General features: G+C 45.8%; 1 protein-coding gene across 11 annotated transcripts in view; it reads left to right on the top strand.

Moving 5' to 3' along the window:
- The window catches only part of HOPX (HOP homeobox), a 39,438-nt gene extending 18,729 nt beyond the window's left edge, over positions 1-20,709 (top strand). For 5 of the 11 annotated variants that reach the window (XM_021100430.1, XM_005666683.2, XM_021100433.1 and 2 more), the window contains exons 2-3: positions 15,493-15,649; positions 19,918-20,709. In XM_021100430.1, coding sequence (XP_020956089.1) covers positions 15,493-15,649; positions 19,918-19,995 — 235 coding nt within the window. In that variant the 3' untranslated portion in view covers positions 19,996-20,709. The other 6 variants (XM_005666686.3, XM_021100432.1, XM_021100431.1 and 3 more) reach the window with 4 other exon arrangements.

Below are 21,015 nucleotides of genomic sequence, written 5' to 3'. Positions count from 1 at the left end.
CTCTGCCAAGTCTCCACTCAGTGCCCTGTGAGTCCTGTTCCCTGAGGGAAGCAGGGTTTGCGTCCTGCCCAGATAGAGAGCTGGCGTGTTCACATTGGCTCACCAGAAACAAGTTCAGTATGAATGCCAGTCACAAGGTTGAGTTACTCCAATACGTGCTTCAGGCTCTTGTTAGCTTATGGCCACGTTTAGGTCGTGATAGAAGCTCTTTGAAAACTTAGAGACATTAACTTTTATAGGTCTACATGTAATTTCTTGTGATTTACATCCAGTGGTTTTGATAAAATGGGACCTAACATGAGAATCTTGTCAGAGCTTTCGTGAATGGACTAGTCTATCTTTATGTGTTAAAACGAAAATGAAACCATAAACAACATAAGGTGCACACTGATCAGCCCTAATCTCTCAGTGTGTGCTGGGCAGGAAAATAATGGCAGTCACTGCAGCCATTAGATCTGGATGGATCGTGGTGGAAGTTTCCTGGAATTCTTAAGGGCAGCCAGATCTGTTAGAGAGTCCAGTCTACGTTGATGTATTTTCACTTCCTTCCTGTGTGGTTCTCCCCAAGGAAATTTATATAAACACTTTTCCCTGCTGCCTTCATTGCCTGCCTCCTTTCCAAGTGTCTTTTCTGCTGGTCCAGGAGCGAAATCTGTAAAAATCTTTTAATTTGATGATTTTTGTCTGCATGTGTCCATCACTGTGTGTGTTCTTCACACTTTGGTGGATAGTAGAAGAGCTGCCTTTGGCAATGACTAGAGCTGAGGCTTAGGAAGCAGGAGTGAAGGAGCATGGAGGTGGTCGCCTGTCATAAGCATGGGACCCAGGTCAGGTTCCACAGTTTCAAAGGGAGGGGAGTCCTTGGAACTAGCCCAGAAGAGCTCCTAGGTGACTAAATAATAATAATTTTTTTTAAAGCAATTCTATCAGGAGTGGCAAAGGGACCTGATGTTCTTTAAATCGGATAAGAAAAGGCTGGAAAGCTATTAGATGATGGCGTTGGAAAGGATGGAGTTTGATCATGAGGGTCGGTAACTGGCTATTCGCCTGGCCCTTTGAGCAACAAAACCAAGGCAGGGACTGGTGTAGGCTGGAGCACAAAAGTTATTATGTGAGCCGGGCAGTACTTCCTCATTATGCAAAAAATATGTTGGGAAGAATTACACAGACAAGCTCCGAAAGATGGGGCAGCCCAACAGTCTTTTAATTTTTTTTTTTTTTTTGGTCTTTTTGCCTTTACTAGGGCCAAACCTGCAGCATATGGAGGTTCCCAGGCTAGGAGTCGGATCAGAGCTGTAGCCGCTGGCCTGCACCACAGCCACAGCAACGTGGGATCCGAGCCACGTCTGCAACCCACACCACAGCTCACAGCAACGCCAAATCCTCAACCCACTGAGTGAGGCCAGGGACCGAACCCAAAACCTCATGGTTCCTAGTCGGATTCGTTAACCACTGAGCCACGATGGGAACCCCAACAGTCTTTTAATTTTTAAAGTTTCTTTTGTTGTTAGGCTCACATGGAGTTAATGTATTCCCCGACTCATGGTACTCGAGGCCCTTCTTAGGTGTTACGTCTCGTTGTTTCTTCTGCTCTCCCAGTCTCCCTCTCTCCTGCTCTCTTTTAACTTAACACCGTATTTTTATGATCTACTTCTGTGGCTGATTATATTTCTAATATTCCCAATGCATTATTTCTAACTCCATATATATAGTAACTCTGCTACTTACATACACTCTTGGCTCATCTGCTCCTCAAGTGCTGGCCAGTCTTCTGGTTCTAGTTCTCAGAGATAATGCCACAACGAATATCCTCGTACAAATACTCACCCCCCCTTTAGACCTGCTTGCTGGGAGACAGGGAGGGGAGGGGCAGGGCTAGATGGCCCAGGTTTTCTTTGAGCAAATGGAATATCGAATTGTCCGCAAGGGACAGGGGCACCCGACATGACAAGTTCTGGTCTCATATTTCAAACATTTAGAGGCTTCTCTGAGTTTCTTAGTATTTTACTAAGACTTTAGCAACTGTCTGAAATAATTTTCTGGGGCATAAAGACTGTAATCTTCAGTAATCTCCCCTTCTCAGTGTCATTTTCGTAAACTCGGGCTGGTCAGTGCTCGAAGCATTTTATTTCTCTATGTTGGTGACTGATCATTGGACAGAACCAATGAAATGTTCTAGGAAATCTCATTATGCATCAGGTTGAGTGAAGTTTCTACGGTGTTTGGCTTCGTTAATGGTGGCAAAACCTGATGTCATTCAGTTGCCCAACCTTATCATTGGGGAAGCTGGATTAGAACCTTAATAATGGCCTCTTGTATCTATGTGGTGTTTCTATTCATGGACTTAATCCGTCTCACTGATCCTACAACAACCATGTGAGATAGGCGGGGTAGGGTTATAGCTTCAATTACAGGTAAAGAAATGGAAGTTCAAAGCAATTAAGTGAGTTATCCGAGGTCACTTGGAGATTTAAGTGCTACTGCTGGGAGGGAGGGAGGGTTTTCTGAGGCTCCATCCAGCCTCTTTCTGCATCATTACCTCTGACGCTCAGAGAATCTATCTGCTGTATGTTCAGAGCTGGCTTTCTGATGCATCTGTCTTGTCCTCCTCAATTATCCTGCGATAGTAATAAGACTAGAGCCGCTCGCCGTCTGTTTATCCCATTAGCTGAACACCTGTTCATAAAAACCACTCCGTGGGGGAAAATAAGGCCCCTATAACTGCGTATCATGGCAACAGGCAGCATGCATGGCTGGACTCTGGCACAATCCAGAGCGCTCCAAAGAAGTAGATGTGTGTCCTTTTACCCATCACTTAAAGTACAACCGTAGAGTAAGTATGGTAGTTGGACCATAAAAAAATAATACTGATTCAGGTGTATTTGTGCAAAGAGATAATTCCGTTCTGTCAAAGTGTCTCTTCTGCAAATGCACAAGCAACCCAAGGAAGTTATGCTGCTTCCATCAGGCAGGGTTTGACAGCCTGTGAAGGCGAGGCTGCAGCGTCTGTGGATCACGAGAGTGCAATGCCACAAAGGCAGGCCCATTCAGTACTCTTCCTTACCCCGGTAATTAGAGCTTGGGCAAAATGCTGTAGAGACCAGAATGCATCTCCAAAAACTATCAATTATGATGGTATATCTCCAGAATTACACATGACAGTCCTTTTCAGAGTCAGGCACTGGAAAGAGGACATTTTCAGGAAGAAACTAAATTTCTTCACTTTCGGAAGTGACTGAATGGCCACAGAGCAATATGACAGTTCTGTCTATGTGCTTCTCAGTAATCTATGTGTGGCTTAGAGGGACTAGATTTTTAAAATAGCTGACTGGTTTCCATCATTAGCATTTAAGTTTTCAAGCATTTGTCCTTTTCCACGCAACACATACATGACATGCCTCGCTATTGATGAATCCCTCTAATTAGTGTTCTCCTAAATAAAAAATAATTAGGAAGCTAAATGGGTGCCCCCAAAGTAATAATATACTCCAAAACATAAAAAATATTTATCTGGGAGTTCCTGTCGTGGCTCAGTGTTTAACGAATGCAACTAGGAACCATGAGGTTGCGGGTTCAATCCCTGGCCTTGCTCAGTGGGTAAAGGAGCCGGCATTGCCATGAGCTGTGGTGTAGGTTGCAGACACGGGCTCGGATCCCGAGTTGCTGTGGCTGTGGCATAGGCCGGTGGCTACAGCTCCAATTCGACCCCTAGCCTGGGAGTCTCCATATGCCATTGGAGCAGCCTAAGAAATGGCAAAAAGACAAAAAAAAAAAAAAAAAAAAAAAATTATTTGCCATTTTGACTTATTCCTGCCATTTTCCCTCTGCACAAACCCTTTAATAAAGTTGATTTTTTTTGTTACTTGCTTCTAGGTTTAGTAGTGCAAATTTCTCTTTATGTTTAATGGTTTTCTTTAGAAATCTTGAGACACAGAGCTCCCCTTGTGGCTCGGCAGGTTAAGAACCCAGCAAGTATCCATGAGGATTTGGGCTTGATCTCTGGCCTCACTCAGTGAGTTAAGGATCTGGTGTTGCTATGAGCTGTGGTATAGGCCTGCAACTGTAGTTCCGATTGGACCCCTGGCCTGGAACTTCCATGTCCCATGGGTGTAGCACTAAAAGGCAAAAAATGAAAAAAGAAAAAGAAAAAAAAGAAAAATCTCGAGCCCCACCCTCCAGCCCATAACAGAACTTTATTTGTCTAATTTCTTGGTGTATTAGTGCACCAGGCATTTTCAAAGAGGAGATTTAAAAATTCAATTTACTTCACAAGTCTCATGCCTCATGTATTATCAGGTTTGAAAAGCTCTGAGCACATGGCTATGTACCAGGGAAATCTCTAGTATAAACCATTTTCGTTCTTTTGTTTATATTTGATCATAAGACCAAACCCTGTTTGAGAGGCAATGGTTACTCACACTTACCAAGCAGTCATGCAGCTATGCCAACAACACCCAAAACAGGCAGAGGCCCAAGCTTCATTCACCCTACCTTATAAATGTCTTTTTTTTTTTTTTTTTTTTTTTAGAACTGCACCTACGACATATGGAGGTTCCCAGGCCAGGGCTCACACTGGAGCTGCAGCTGAGGCCTACGCCACAGCCACAGCAACACCAGATCTGAGCCGCATCCTAGACCTATACTGCAGCTCACGGCAACACCAGATCCTTAACCCACTGAACAGAGCCAGGGATCAGACCCGAGTCCTCATGGATATAGTCAGGTTCATTACTGCTGAGCTACAATGGGAACTCCTTTTTTTTTTTTTTTTTAATTTCTATTTTATGTATTCAAACTGCAGTAAAAATGAAAGGTCAGGAAATTTGAAGCTATGGTATATCCTCTAACATTTAGCCACAGAGCTGCAACATATGCTTTCTTAAGAGCAAAAAGCAGTCTCCTGTTGATTGCTTTGGGTAGGTATATGTGGTTCTGTCCTCTAAGATCCTAATAGAACTGCATCTTGCTAATCCATCACAGCAGCTCAGATGCCAAAGTTCAACTCATTTTTACTATCCCACACCTAAGTGAGAAAGTTAGCATTTCACATGTAAGACAGGAACAAGACGTCCAGGTTTGCCTGGGACATGTCTGATGTGCCTGTTTTTCTGGTGTCATTATTCATAGCGCCCCTTCTACACTTAAGTGTCACCACCTAAGTGATGACAAATGATATGGTCATGTTAGCTTCACAGGTAGGCTGAATATTAAAAAGAACCTTGGTTCAAAATGTTTCATGGGCTCCTCGGTTGTCCTTTGAAGTAGAAACTAGGCACAAAGTATACAGTACATCGGGACCTCGTCTAGAAGAGGCTACTGCACTGCCCTTTCTCAGGTCAGTGACATCAGTAAACTGCTAATGAGGGATCAAATGACAATCTGAAACTCAGACCATTCTGATGATCAGAATTTTAAAAGAGAAATGATCTCAGAGGCCATCTGGCCCAGTAGCTTCACTGTTCTGGCTGAAGAAATAACCATAATCATACACTTCTGAACGTGTGTAGGTTAGTTTACAGTTTTCTAAGTTGTTTCATGGGCATAATAATATCACTGGATCACAGCTGGAGTAATAAGCAAGGAAGGAAGTTTTCTGTCACATTTTACAGAGAAGAGAAAGAAGTTTCAAGTTAAAAAACAAAAACAAAAACAAAAAAAACACAAACCAACTCAGCAACCGAAATAGCTCAGTGGGAGAGCGTTAGACTGAAAAAAACCAAACTCAGCCAAGGTCATGTGACTATTAGGTAGAAGAATTAATGCTGAAATCCAGGTCTGACTCCCTGTCCAGCTCTTTGCACTATTCCATATCAGTTTAGTACCTTCACTCACTAATGAGGATGTAAAATTCATCCCTGGAGCTCCCTTGTGGCTCAGTGGGTTAAGGACCTGGTGTTGTCACTGCAGCAGCTTGGGTCACTGCTGTGGCGCAGGATCAGTCCTTGGCCTGGGAACTTCCATATGCTGCAGGTGTGGCCAAAAAAGTGTCCCCTACATATAATATTGCTATTAAAGACCTAAAACTCACCCTCTGTGACCAATGCTACATACTCAAATGAATTTTATTTCTGCTTCTCTTGGCCTTCCCACCCACAAAGCTCTTGGCAGCAACTCAATTCTTCTTGTCTGACAGCGCCGCTTTCGGGCTGGCTCAGGAGACATGAGGCCTGAACACTTCCTGTGCCCTTCTCCCTTCTTCCTTGTCCCTCTTGGCTGGAGGGTGAGGAGCAGAGGCCCATGCAAAGTAACCTCTGGTTTCTTCTTTATTGTTCACCATTCCTGTTATTGATTGTATCTTGAGTATGGCCCTGCCCACACTTCTTAACCCTCCCATTCTTTCCTTCTGCCTCTTTGCCCTCCTTATTTCATCTGTAACCCCAATCAGCACAGCTCTAAATATTATGACTTTATATCAAGATAAAGTCATACTTCTTAAAGTAAAAGCAAAGTTCAATCGACATGCATTTCAGTAAGTGTCCACTGCACACCCAGTAGTGCACCAGGAACTATTCTGCACATTCGGTACACGTCACACATCCCAGCTGTGCTAAAGCCTCAAATGGCCTCAAAAGTTCCCTGAAAACCCCTTTGGTATCTGCACCAAAGCCTCTCTCTAAGCCAAATATTAATTAAAACTGCTTTATCTTAAACATTGCTTTCAAAATAAAGAAATGCTTTCTTAGTAACTTTCACCAGGATTATTGTCTATTGTTTCCAATTAGCAGTAGCTACCATTGCAGTGATGCTCCCTCCTGTGGGTAAGCCTGGGACCCATCTACAAGTCAGTGTTTTTTCCTAGAGAAAAATGTTTCTGAAGTCCTAACAATCATTGTGAAGGTAGCATACTTTGGAAAAGCAGAAATGGAAATCGCCTCTGAGGAGACTGTGGGACGGGCTACCCTCCTCCTTGTGCCCATGCAGTTCTAAGGATGTGGACTCCACTTATTTCACAGAAGAAGCCTAAGGGATTTTTGCTTTTATTGGCTTTCACCACTTTTCCATGTTTCCACACACAAATCTTTGGATCAGAACAGGAGTTGGGCTATCAGTGAAAAGAGCTCAGTGTGCAGGCAAACCATTTTATGTCCAGGGTTAAGAATGATCAATTAAGGATTAATTCATTGTTGGAAATCATTCACACACACACACACATACACACACGTCCGACAGCTTTTCATGATGCCTTGGTGTTTTCTGTAACTGGCTGTAGAAAGTCTGCACCACTGAGGGACGTGTTCCAACAATTGTTTCAGGAGATTCCTTAATCAAGTCAACAAAACCCTGTACATGAAGGGATTACATAGCAGCAGTCATCAGTAAGACCCTGCTGGTCTGGTAGAAGCCGGCCCCCTATCCCACTCTGTCAGATGTGTAGCTCTGCCTCATCTGTGGACGGCAATAGTTACACAACATATGCCATCTTCCAACTCCATCTGTACCAGTTAAAGAAGAACACGTGGGAAAGGAAAGCCAGCCTGGGTTGGTGGTGCTGGTGGCATTAACTGAAACCACTAGCTAATCCATTTAACTGGGTCAGAGCCATGTCTGGTCACCAAGGTTGAGAAACCCTGTGTCACAGGGAGAGGAGCACTGCTCCTGGACTGGCCCTGCCCACAGGAGCCAGAGCAGACAGAGGGCACCACCTCAAACCTGTCCACATGCAACTGCCCCTCTTCCCATAACCACCCATCAGGGATCTTCTGTCTACACAGCTACTCAGTACAGAGGACATGCGACATAGTGGTTAAGAACCTGGATGCAGACACTAGACTTTCTGGGTCTGAGTCTCTGCTCTGCCACTCACTCCATTCCTGATTTGGGGAGAATTATGTACATCTCCTTGGGGAAGGTATATAAGTTTCCATCTCTATCAGTTTACAGTGTATAAAATGGAGACAATAAGAGTGCCCATCACAGTGTTACTATTTCTCTTACCGTTAAATGAGTTACTACATTTAAGACATTTGGGTCTGTGCCTGGCACACAGCAATCAATCAAAAATGTTTTGTTATAACAGGTGAGATTTCTGTATCTGATTCAAAAATGGGAATTGACTCTGTGTTGTTTGGGGCAGTGAGGACCAAAGACGTCAGGAAGCCAGAATGTTATCTTTTCCAATGTCGTGGAACATGGCAGGTCCTGGTTGTTGAAACCACAGAGCACTGTCTTCCTAACTTATGTCCTAAATCAAGTCCTGCCAGATGCCACTGGTGATGTTCAATTCAACAGACATACAATGAGCATCTACTAAGTATCAGCCACGTCCCACGAATGCTGGGGAGATAGAAATGTAGAAGTGATGACACATCCATCCACCATCTGAGAGCATAGCATCTGGCGGGGATGCCAAGCCCATGAACAAATGATTTCAGAACAACTTCAATTTGGTTATTATCCTCATAGGCCAAGACAGCCTCAAAAAATCTACTCACCAATTCCTAGAATGTTTGTTCCTGCTTATTATTAATTTCTCATCTTCTGTCCTAGTAATGCTTCCCCATTAATTGATGAGGGGAAAGTATAAGTTGGGGTAGTGTTGGGGAATGAGCAAAGAAACTAATATTTCAGTGAAAATATCAACAATTCTTTACAAATCAACGTGCAACAGACAGAAGTGCTAGTGCAAAAAGCTGCCCACCCCCACTTTGTTAGCTTCCAGAAGCTCCATCCAGGATACACCTTACTACGAAGCAACATATACAGTGTTTAATATTTTTTTTAAAGAAGGTTAAGATTTCGACCATTGTGCTTTATTATTACCGAAAGGTTAAAAAACGGAGATTGAAACCCAGAAAGCGTGAAACTTACAAACGCTTCTTACCGACTGCCACCCAGACAACACCCTACAGGAGGCGGTGCCCAGGAGAGGCGAGAGGGCTGGGCTGCGGCAGGCGCAGAGACCATAGTCGCTCAGCAGTGACCTGGCTGCCCCAGCCCAGCGCCCCCCTAAAGGGACAGCCCATGACGAAATTAGAGCTCAGAGATGCAACCAGGTGATTCGGGGATCTCTCAGAATTCCTGACAACCTAGGGGGTGAGAATGCACTTTGGAGGGGGCCCCACCTTCCTGACCCTGGCCCCGCGGACTGCCCTTACTGCCGAGGCCAGAGTAAAAGCAAGAAGTCTGAGCCTTCCTCTGCCGCTGCAGTCAAGCTCGTTAACCTTCCTTGGTCACAAAACAGGACAGACTCCTTTCTGATTTCTGAGACAGGGTTGTGAGGGAAACGAAAAGAACTAACACCAACCTGCTTTTGCATCGGAACTCAGCTCGATGATCGCGGCGGCACAGGTGCAACACGGAGCACGTTATCTGACGTCACGTGTTTCTATCCTATTTTAAGCCCACAGCCAAGAGTCTCTCTTTTACACTTCCTATCTATCCCTATGTCCTTTCCTCTTCCCTATTCTGTCATTTGAATTTTTTTTAATTTTTAAAAGAATTTTTATTAGTTTGGTTGATTAACAATGTCGTGCTAATTTCTGCTGCACAGTGTCCCATCATCTTAAATCCAGCTCTGGTTTTCATTTGGAGACTTGGGTATTCACTTTAAGGGTGAAGGGGCAATAAATTGGGATAGTTAACACATTTTTAAAGTGCAGGGTCAAGTCCTAGCTCCCGGGAGCTCAGGATTAGTGAAGATAGTAACCTTCTCTGCACTGTATAGACCAAGGTCGGCTAAGCTTCGGGGTCCATGCATCTTCCATATCGTTCTTGGGGCTCAGAGGAAATAATGAGCTAGCCTGAAGACAGAGTCTTAACTCTTCCCTGGTGCCTCAAATCTCTTGGACTGGAACAGGAAATACTTTCACACAGTAAATAGTAAACATGTGGAACCTTTTAGCCTCAAAAAGTTCAGCAGACTGGAAATGCAAATAGCTTCAAAAAGGTTTAAATACTATTCATGGACAAAAAGGATATGTAACAATTTTGGAAACAAATGAAGAAGTTTGAGAATACAAGAGCAGATAGGAATGCAGAGCAAAGGAAATGCTATACCCTGCTAGTCGGGGTATAGCGGTGCCCAACAGCTTTGGAAAGAGGTTGTTGCTGTAAAGCTCACAGACTTACAACCAGTTCCACTCTTGGACTGTGCTTCCAGAGGGCATATACCAAAAGGTTTAGGGTGTTCCTGCTGTGGCTCAGTGGTAATGAACCCAACCAGGATCCATAAGGACGTGTGTTTGATTCCTAGCCTCGCTCAGTGGGTTAAGGATCCAGCGTTGCCGTGAGCTATGGTGTAGGTCGCAGACACGGCTCGTATCCTGCATTGCTGTGGCTGTGGTGTAGGCGGGTGGCTACAGCTCCAATCTGACCCCTAGCCTGGGAACTTCCATATGCTGCAGGTGTGGCCCTAAAAAGACAAAAAAAAAAAAAAAAAATGTTTAGAGAGGCAGTGCTCACAATAGCAAAACACTGGAAACAACCCAAATATACACCAACAGGAAAAGACACCCATCCACTGCAGTGTATTCACTAAATGCAGCAGCGCTGAATAGGCGTGGATATCTCTGCGTGTAGAGATACGGATGAATCATGTAAACATGTTGATGAACAAAGCTGTTCACAGAATTATACATAGAATGTTATTATTTTTATATCTCAAAAATATAAAAACTAAAAAAATTTGTTTTAGGGATCCATACATGGAACTAAGAGAACTAATTTAAAAAGCAAAGAAATCACCTTTAAGAAAAAAAAAAGTAAAATTTCTAATTTCAGGTAATATGAAAAAAACAGAAAAATATCAAGAAGAAAAGTTTAGGTCATCTCTACTCCCATAGTCTAGATATTGTTAACATTATGTTGTGTTTTCCTCTGATTTTTTATATGTAAAATTGGAATCAATATAGCATTAAAAAATATCTTTTCCTATTTAGATTTGGAATCTTTTTCCTCTGAAGACAGCTACACCACTATATGGTGTATTCATAATCTAATGTTCAGTTTTAAGCTGTATTATGTAAGTTGTCTGTGTAAATGATAACTTAAACTTCAGCATTTTTCTCACTGGAAAGTTTAAGAATTTAGAGAGGGACAACCATTTGTCAAGGTCGACAAATCTCTTCCACTGTAACCTCTGGCTTCTAAATCAGTTATGCAAGTTGTGTGATAAAGTGGAAGGGATTTTTGTTTTGACGATTTGCTTTCTTAAATTCTGATCTCAACACAAGAATGTGGGGTTTTTTTGTTTTTTTTTGTTTTTTTTTGTCTTGGTTTTTAGGGTCATACCCAGGGCACATGGAAGTTCCCAGGCTAGGGGTGGAATCGGAGCTATAGCTGCCGGCCTATACCTCAGCTCACGGCAATGCCAGATCCAAGCCACATCTGCAACCTACACCACAGCTCATGGCAACGACGGATCCTTAACCCACTGAGTGAGGCCAGGGACCAAACCCGAATCCTCGTGGATGCTAGTCGGGTTTGTTACCTCTGTATCACCATGGGAACTCCAAGAATGTGTTTATTATTATTATTATTTTAAAGGGTTTTATATTATTTCTGAATTTTTGAAAGCATGGGGAAATTTCTCTTAACAATTTATAATTTTGAAGACAATTTCCACATTCCTGATTGTATATACAAAAGATTAGCATAATGTCTAAATTTCCTCTCCAATGTTGTTTTTTTCTTGGCCACACCTGGGCCTTTGGAAGTCCCAGGCCAGGGATTGAATTCCAGCCGCAGCTGCAACCTACACCTCTGTAGCAACATTGGATCCTTAACACACTGCGCCAGAGCAGGAACTCCTGCAATGTATGTATATTAAAGCTTATTCTCTAAACCGACTTCAACCTACTGTCTACTCAAGTGTTAAGATGATAAAAACATCAGAGTGAGAAGATATTTTAGTTTCTTTATAGTACAAAGCATGAAACATTTATAAGTTTGAACATTTATAGTTGATTAAGGTGAAAGTCTTGTGAGAGCTGAGATATTTTTTGTGTTTCTCCCATGCTGGGTTCCTTACAACATGGTTTTGGTTCAGGTAGTCTGCAGTGGGCCTGGGCATTTCTACAGGTGATTCTGAGGCCCAGCCAGGCATGAGAATTACTGGTCTAAGATTAATGACATTGACTACCAGGTTCTTGGTTAACTAACAAGTGAAAACCAAAAAAATCCTTTCTTTTAAAACGAGCCTTGTGTTAGTTAACCTGGGGAAGCAGATCAATACTCTGCTCCTATTTGTCAGTTTCATAGAGATGCTGACGGCTTGAGTTGGTCCCCCTTGCACCCCCACCCAAAAGGAGGTCAGTAATGGAGGAAACTCTATCCCCATCCAAAGACCCACCCCTTTTCTTGGGGAAATGGCAGGACATTATTTTTCTCAAGACAATACAGAATGCTTCACGATTCCATTCCTTCTAGAAAGTTCGCAGTGAACATAAAGGAAACTCAGGCTAAAGGGGATGGCCCTAAAGGAGCCACCCACTTTCTCTGCCATGGGCCAGCTCACATGGGACGGTGATGAAGAGTCTCTGCCTTGATAGCCTTGTCCTCATGGCTGGCATCTGAGGCATATTTAACAGAGGTCAGAGGGGCTGGGAGGGGGGAGAAGACGGTAGACCTGAATCCAGCGAGGTTTCTGCAGGGTCCAGTTCGTGGCACTCTCCACGAGCGGGTTCATGTGGGCAGACACTTTTAAGATAAATGACTATAGGAGTTCCTGCTGTGGCACAGCGGTAACAAACCCACCTAGCATCCATGAGGATTTGGGTTTGACCCCTGGCCTCACTCAGTGGCTTAAGGATCCAGCGTTGCTGTGGCTATGGTGGAGGCCAGTGGCTGTAGCTCTGATTCAACCCCTACCCCAGGAACTTCCATATGCCTCAGGTGTGGCCCTTAAAAGCAAAAATTAATTAATTAATTAAATGACTGTAGGATTAGGGGAAAACAGTAAAGCTGTCAGGTTGGCATGACTGTCAACCCAGGCATTGGAATTTAGAAAGAAGCCAGCAGTTTTCATTTAACCTCTTGAAATGTTTTATGCGCCATCTTTCCTCAACCACAAAAGGAAACACAACCACAGGATGAATCATTCTTTGAATGTTTCATAAGATATTAATAACCACAGCCACACAGAACTTGTATTCAGATTAAAGTTCAAGAAGCTTTAGCATATTTTTGTTCTTTTCATCTGACATTGTTTAGACTACCTTCAAACATACTTTTTTCACCAGTTTCCTCACTGGAAAGACCTGAGAAGTTTTTAAGGCCAAGGTTACTAGGATGATTTGATTTGTAAGTTTCCTTTGAAAAAAAGAGGGAGAGAAGAAATGGAGCCACAAACACTTGTCAACCAAAGAGGGCTGAAATAACAGGGCAGTTTGTGGAGAATAACAGGTCGCTCCATCGTGGTAAGGTCTCCTGCCCTCATTTCTAGAAATTAGGTTTGTCCGTCTGGAGTATCTTGGAGAAGAAGTTGGTACTTCCCAGTGGTCCTTCCAGAAACCTCCTTACAGCCAACCATGGCCAATGGCCCTTCACCAACTAACCCAAGGAGTACTTCAAAGTCAAGTGGAACCTATCCATGAAACCTCATCCAGAGTCTTCAACAGGAAACCACAGAAATGTAAGAGAAAATGCACCTGCCTAACTGGAAGAACATGAGTCCCCCTTGAATTATATAATAGCAATTCAAAAAACAAAGAGGGAGAGAAGGCCATGTAGAAGAGTCCTTAAATAGTCCAGTTTAGAAATCTGTACATTTATTTGGTGAATATTTCTGAAGGACTGTGGATTCTACAAAGTAGCAGCAAAATTTTCCTGGAAGAGCCAGCAGAACTGTGTCACTGGAATTAGGCAAAACTTTCCAGGGCAAGGCATAAAATCAGAGGCAACAGTCTCCCTTCTCCTGTGTTTTGTCAGGCACAAGGAGCAGTGGTGGGTAGTCCTGGTGGCAGGTTTGGCTGGAACTGGTAACCCACAAGGGCAGTCAGTCAGACAGCAACAAGCCCTACCTGCATTTTGACTGTTGCCCTCCTGACTGTTTGCTGCTAAACTAAAGACAGAATGGGCTGCTGAGAGCCTAGAAGAGCATAGGACTGAAACTGAAGCTGAGGTTTTCCATTTTAGGGTGTTACTCACTCAGGTTCTTTCCAGCTCTGAAGTTCTGTGTCAAAGGAGGAGACTGGGGCCACCAGGAGAGGAGGCACTGACCACCTGGCTGGACCCCATCCTGCCTCAACACTGTGACAGGAATCTCTGGGACAGACTTTTAAGTGGGGGAGCATAGGATTCCCTAAAAACACAAGGAGCTTTCACTATGACCTGACACTTGGCTAGATCCCAAGAATCTCTCACAGTAGAATGGCTCCTGGTCTGACCTGAAGGTGAGCCAGTGACCAAGTGGAGAGGGAAAGACACTTATTTAGGGAGCACAGGGCGCAGGTCATAGGAGGAAAGCTTATAAGAGCATCAGCGCTGTGATGCCAACAGACCAGTGTTGTGTGGTTCATCCCCAGGCACAAACCACATCAGGGTTGTACTGGATGATTGGGCAATTGTTTCTGAAAACAACACGGCAGCGTGATTCCCACATTTGCGCCTGTCTTTTCCTGTCAGCGAAGGCAAGTGCTGACCTGGCTGTACCAAATCCTCAGCCAAGAACTCCAAGGCTCTAACTTCCTGCCTCCCGCCGCACCTGCAAATGAGAGGGAGGGGTGCACATCTGCCTTTTTTGGCTGCATTTCAGAGGCTACTTAAGCATGAGAGATGCAGCCAGGAGTGATGTTCTCCCAAATCTGCTAGCGGGATGCTTGGCTCTAAAGTGAGGACATACTAGAGACTCTAAAGCTGGTAAACGGACCCAATCTCCTGACTTTACAGTTAACGCAAACCACAAGGGACGTCTGGTTGACAAGGCAGTCCTCCTCGGCTGGGGGTTGGCTCCATCCTGGAAGTCCCCACCTAGGGAGGCACAGGGTGAGCAGGCTCTGCTGCGCCGGTGGGACAATGGCCGGGCCAGGCTGGGCCGCCAGCAGCTAGCTGGCGTAGGCCTCCGAATCCAGGCTTTAGAAAGACAGGGGGTGGAGGGAGGAGGAGGTGGCGGCCTGCGGAGTGACTCACGCCGGCCCTCAGGCTCCCGCCTCTGGAGCTGCAGGGGTAAATCACTGAGGACCTGTCACCGGCTCTGTAAGAGGGAGACACGAAGAGCGCCGCCCCCATGTCCCCGCCTTGAGGGGCCACTGCTTGGCAGGAGGTGTGGGTGAGTGTCCTCCCGGCCAGGGCTGCCCAGGATCAAACCATCTCGGAGGCGGCCTGGCGCGGGCTGGCGGTACCCGGCCCGTGTCTGGAGGACCGTCCCCAGGGACGAAGCCTTGAAGGCGGTTTTTCAGACTCGCCGCCGCAATTCCTCCGGCCCGGAGGCCGCGGAGTCACCTTCCTCCCACCTCGGGTCTGGGGCCTCCCGGGGAAAATCATCAAAGTTCGGGGCAGGAGGGGGTACCTCCAGGCGCAGGGCACGACTCACGGCCGCTTCTTCCCGCTCCGCAGCCGCGCCGGGACCATGTCCGCTGAGCCCGCGAACGGCCCCACCGAGGACCAGGTGGAGATCCTGGAGTACAACTTCAACAAGGTCAACCGGCATCCGGACCCCACCACGCTCTGCCTGATCGCGGCCGAGGCTGGCCTGTCCGAGGAGGAGACCCAGGTGAGCCCCCGCGGGTTGCGACCCGCCCGCCCGGGCCACGTCCCAGAGGTGGGGACCCTTGCCGGGTCCACCAGCGCTCCTGCCCGCGCCCCACGCCCCGCCCGGGAGCCAGGTCCAGCATCCATCTCCCGCAGCATCCCGGCTTCCCCGTCCTCGGGCGCGGGTCTCCCCTGCACCCGGCACGGCAATGCCACGGAGGCCGCTCGGAGACCTCAGGCCCATCCTCCCTCCTCCTGGCTCTTTGCCTCCCCGCTTCCGCCCGGATAAATGCGTCTCCTCCCTCCGGGTCGGGAGCTCGGTCCCCGTGCGGATGTCTGGCTTGCTCTCCCGGGTTGGTTTCTCCTCTGGGCTGTGGGTGAAACCTCAGGAGAGGTGCCGCCTGCGCCCCGGATCCCTGCGCCCTCAAACCTCTTCTCAAGGCGGGAACGTCGGAACTGGAAGGGATTAGCGATCAGCTCTAAATTCGGTCCTCGCGTTTGGTAAACCCGGAACGCAAGGTTCAGAGGGAGAGAGGCTGGGATGGCGCCGGGCGTTAGGCATGCTCTGTCCATGACAGTCACGCTGTGGCCTCCGCTTAGCTGCAGAGCTAAAACTGCACGGGGCCAGGGAAGACTGGGTTCCGATTTTTAAAGATTCCATAGCTTGAAGGTGTAGGGTCTTTTCCTGAAGTTTTCTGAGGAGGTAGACATCTGATATGACAGCTGAAGGAAGTGGAAGCAAATGTCACTGTATGTGCATAGATTTATCTATTTTTTAAGCTCCTATATTACCCTGAAAATTGTTTAGAGCAGACGACACTCCCCATAATTTTTAAACAGCAGGTGCAGTAGTGGCTCCTGAAACGGACTTTTTTTTTTTTTCCAACCTGTCTAAACTCTGACTTCTGTGTCCCCTTTGGTCATGGAAAAACAACTAGTTATGTACGATAACACTACTTGGAACTCCCCTAGCCCCCCTCCCCAGAGAGTCCAAAGCCCTTCACACCTCTGGATCCAAAGCAGAGAAGTTCTTATTGTTCCTATTCTATAGACAAGAACATTGGTCATCCTGCCCTCTCCTCGCGGAGATTCACCCTTAGTTGAGGGTTCAGAGCTTGTAGCTCCAGTGGATGCTGGAGCCAAGACCCAAAGATCTATTTTGGATCCCAAGTCTAAAATGATTTTTACTAATTAAACCTTTGGAGAACTTGCCCATAGAAAATCTTCCCATTCCTGGGTCAAATAGAAAGTCAAGCATATCTGTTTTTTAGCAAAGGAACAAGCTGCCTGGCTAACCAGAACCAGAACCTCATGGAAGGTGATTTACTGTAACCCAAGTCTAACAGCTTCTGTTTCTGGAACCCCTCGTCCCCCACCCAGGAGGCAGCCTGTTGTGCTTTTGTCATTTAAAATTACACACTAAACTTATAAGCGTCACTACAGAGACCGTAAACTCCACTTTCTAAAAAGAAGGCTGTAGATTTGCTGTGGGTTCAGTGGCAGCCCTGGTTCTCCCTTGGAACATTACTGTCATTCTCTTAGCTGTAAATCAGAATAATTCTGTTGACCTTTCTAACAGATGATACTTGCCACCTGTTGTTCCAGGTGGTCTCCAAGTATTAAATCATTTCTTTCCCACAACAGTGCTGTGAGGTAGGTATTATTGCCCCATTGTACAGACAAGCAAACTGAGGTACAGAATATCTTGCCTGAGATCACAACTGTGAAGTAGCCGAGCTGGGAATTGAACCTGACAGCCTGGCTCCCTGGCCCAGAGGCTTAACCACCATGGCATTTTGTCCCCACAGGAAAAGAAATGGAAACAACTGGGTGGGTGGGAGGGAAAGGCTAAGAATTCAATTTATGTTCTATTTCTTCCGGAAAAAACAAACAAACCAAAACACCTTCATTCCAGGCTATCGTCCATCTCTCCTTGAGATTCACTTTATATGAGAGAACTGAACTGAGGTCAGGTTCAGGGCAGGGAGAGAGGACCTGTGAAGTCGGCCAGTTCTGACCCCTGCATTGCAGGTTCCTCTGCCCCTGGGCATCCCGCTCCTACCTCCCCAACCAACCTCACAGAGTAAATGGTAGACTCAGCCCCAGAGTGGGTGTTTTGGGGTGAGTCGGCCTCATAGGAGGGCTCTTCACATCCTTTCCTGCGGTGAGGCCCACACCTTCTTCCTCCCTGAGGTGGCCCAGCTCCACCTGCCCCTCAAGTTTGCATTGGCATGGACCAGGAAGCCGCTGAGACCTCAGAGCTCAGAAAGAGGCCACACTTAGCAAGGGCAGGGAACAATGTGTCTTAGGCAACCCTCTGTCATCCCTTAGGAGGCTGGCTCTCACCTTCCAACATCCGTCCCTTCCCTGCACCCCCTTCTCAACCCTCACACCCCCAAGTGCGCTGGTGCTGGTGGATGAAAGGGGTCTCCCCATAGGGACCCTGTAAATAACTCCTGAAGACCAGGGTGTGCTGGATCCGATGTGCAAGTAGGGACTGGTGGCAGCACATCCCTGTCTCATGTTAGCACTGCCCTTTACCATGAGAAAAGGTCATCAAAGCCAAAATAATAATCATCTCATATGCCTGGTTCCTCATCCCCAAGACCAAACACTTCCAGAATGGTGTTCATATTGGTGTTCCTAAAATAAGCAATGCTAGGAGAAGTAAAGCAAGCACAGATGCTTGACCAGAGCTGGTGCTCTGCCAGGGGCAGGGGGGCTAAAAGGTTGGAACATCCTCTGACAGGGGGATGGGGGATGCTTTGACCTCTTTCTGACCAGCCCACTATAAAACTCTGTTCTCTGCTCTGTGCTGGAGGGGCCTCCAGGAACCCAGAGTGAGGTGATGGGCTCCCTAATGGAAATAACCTCTTAAGCTGCCTTTGCTGGGATGCTCAAATGGGTTTTTATCTCATGACAGTACTTTGATATGTCCTCTATTTATTTATTTATTGGCCTACAGCATATGGAATTCCCCTGGCCAGGGATCGAACCCGTGCCACTGCAGTGACAATGCCAGATCCTTAACCTGCTGTGCCAGCAGGAAACTCCTGTCCTATATCTAAATTAGGTAGGCTCTACAGCCCCAGACCCTGTGTGTTTGTTGTCTGCAGTCTGCATGAGAAGGGGTGTGGGGAAAGTTCCCGTTGGCCCCTCAGGAGGCGGGCTGATCTGTTACCACTGCTTCAATCCCAGTGTAGTTGGCATTGGTTCTTAGACTGGTTTCCAGGATTTTTATCTTCCCTGGATGCCCTAGGACCCGTCCCAGAACTCTGGTTTTAGTGGTTGGATGTTTTATAAAACCTTCTAAAGGCCTCCTCCTACCATGAATGAAATGTTAGTTACTAGAGAAAAGGAACAATGGTCTTCCCCATCACAGTGTCTGATTATCATCTCTTCACTTGGAGTAAATAAAATAAACCTCTGACAATGGGCGAGGCTAATGATGGTGTCCATTTATGAGCCAGCGAGGGAGGGATTCTTTCCCAGGGGGTGAATGGAACAAATAAGAGGAGGAGAAAAAGCCAGTGGAAAATTAGTATTGAGGCGAGTGAGCTGTGAGATTCACCTGCAGAGGGAAAAAGCAGGCAAGGTGCGCAGTGGTTTTTTGAGAGCAACTGGTTTGCTAAAATCTTATACACATCCTTGACTTAAAATATTTACCTTCAGAAAACAGTTGAGCTTTTTCTTGAACCCCTCCCCATCCCCTGGTGCTTGGGTGCAATTTATTAAGCATTTGGATGCAAACTCATGATTCCTAGATGTGGTCATTGCCAAGGATACTTTCGGTAACTGGACATTAATATTCTGCTTCATTACTAGTGTCAAGATGTAGGTGGCTCTTCTGAACAAAACCAGGTCCATCATTTTGTCTTAAATGAATCCTGATAGAAAAGGAGCCTTTCCCACTCCAAGTTTTCATTGGTCTTTAAAACTCTTCCCATTTATTCAGCTCTAGTAACTAGAAATTCTGTTGCGTTAGACCTTGTAGCCTTGAAACCCCCCCCCCCAGAGCCACCTCATTAATGAAATGGGAACCATGCTGCCCTCACAAAGATCCCAGAGTTAACCAAATACACAGATCCCAGAAGCAAGTATAGAAAGGTGGTTGTAACCTCCAGAGTCCCTTGAGCTATCTCTTCTCCCATAAGGATGGGGATCCAGCCCATGGACTTGGTTCTTGCTTTCCTCCTTTCCAGCTGGGTCACAGATGCTACTTTTAGAAAAGGCATGGCCGTTTCCGTTTTTCAGTATGTGACATGTCACTGTGCACTTTTCCTCCCCCAGAAATGGTTCAAGCAGCGCCTGGCCCAGTGGCGGCGGTCAGAAGGCCTTCCCTCAGAGTGCAGATCTGTCACAGACTAAGGGGATGGCAGGCACTGGCTGCTTCCTTCCACCAAGACCACCTGCTGCCTCTCTCCTCCACACCACCAAGTGCTTTGGCTTTTTCAATGTAGTGTTGCATGTTCCACTGTTAGCTGTTCTGCTGTTTAACACAATGTTGCATTGTTAAAATGTATATAACTAGAAAAGTAACCAAAGGAAGCTGTGGGCAGCTTCTGTGTAAAGCAGTGGCTTGGCTGGAAAGTGGTGTGGCTTGCATTTCCTTTCTGTTGAATGACAGATGGTGTGAAAACCATTGAAGTTTTCTTTTTACCATCACCCTCCTGGTACCAGTTTCCTTTTACCAGCCATTTTAGAGCAGACAAGGCCTCTGTCTTGAAAAGATAAGATGACCAAGAGGGAGAAACATTTCCTTCTAATTCTACTCCCCTAAGTCATTTTCCTTATGTTTCATTTAATACATTGCAATGGAGTGGGAATATAGGGACAGCTGGGTCATTCCGATTCATAAAGCAGGTCCTTGGATTAGAGCTGCATGAATCTGGAAAACACTCGGGCTGGAAGACCGAAACTCCAGCCAGCAGAAAGTCAAGTAACTAAGGGGAAAAATTTACAAAAGTCTTGAATTTACCTTATTTAAACGCATTTGTTAAATTTATTTTGCTAAACAAAATAAACTGCTTTTTGTCTCTAAAATAATATTCTAAATAAAATGTTAACATTTTGTTGAAAATATACTGAGTCTGCTGCAGTTTTTTTTAACTGAATAATAAAGCACATCAGAGAAAAACAGAATAGCTCAACCTAGGAGCAGCCTGACAGAAGAGCTGTCATTTTCCAAATCCTTGCTATTCAAAGTGTGGTCCAGGACCAATGTCATCAGCATTAGCTGCCAGCTTGGGAGAAGCGCAGAATCTCAGACTCCAACCTAGACATACTGAATCAGGACCTGCATTTTCAGCCAGCTCTCCAGGGCTGTGCACACACCCGAAAGCCTGAGCAACACTGCCCTAGAGGACTCCACAGCCAGGCTGTGTCTGA

Source organism: Sus scrofa, chromosome 8 (genome assembly GCF_000003025.6).
Source record: "Sus scrofa isolate TJ Tabasco breed Duroc chromosome 8, Sscrofa11.1, whole genome shotgun sequence".
NCBI lineage: Eukaryota > Metazoa > Chordata > Mammalia > Artiodactyla > Suidae > Sus > Sus scrofa.
The sequence above is the reverse complement of the archived record's forward strand: the minus strand, read 5'-3'. Positions and strand labels throughout refer to the sequence as shown.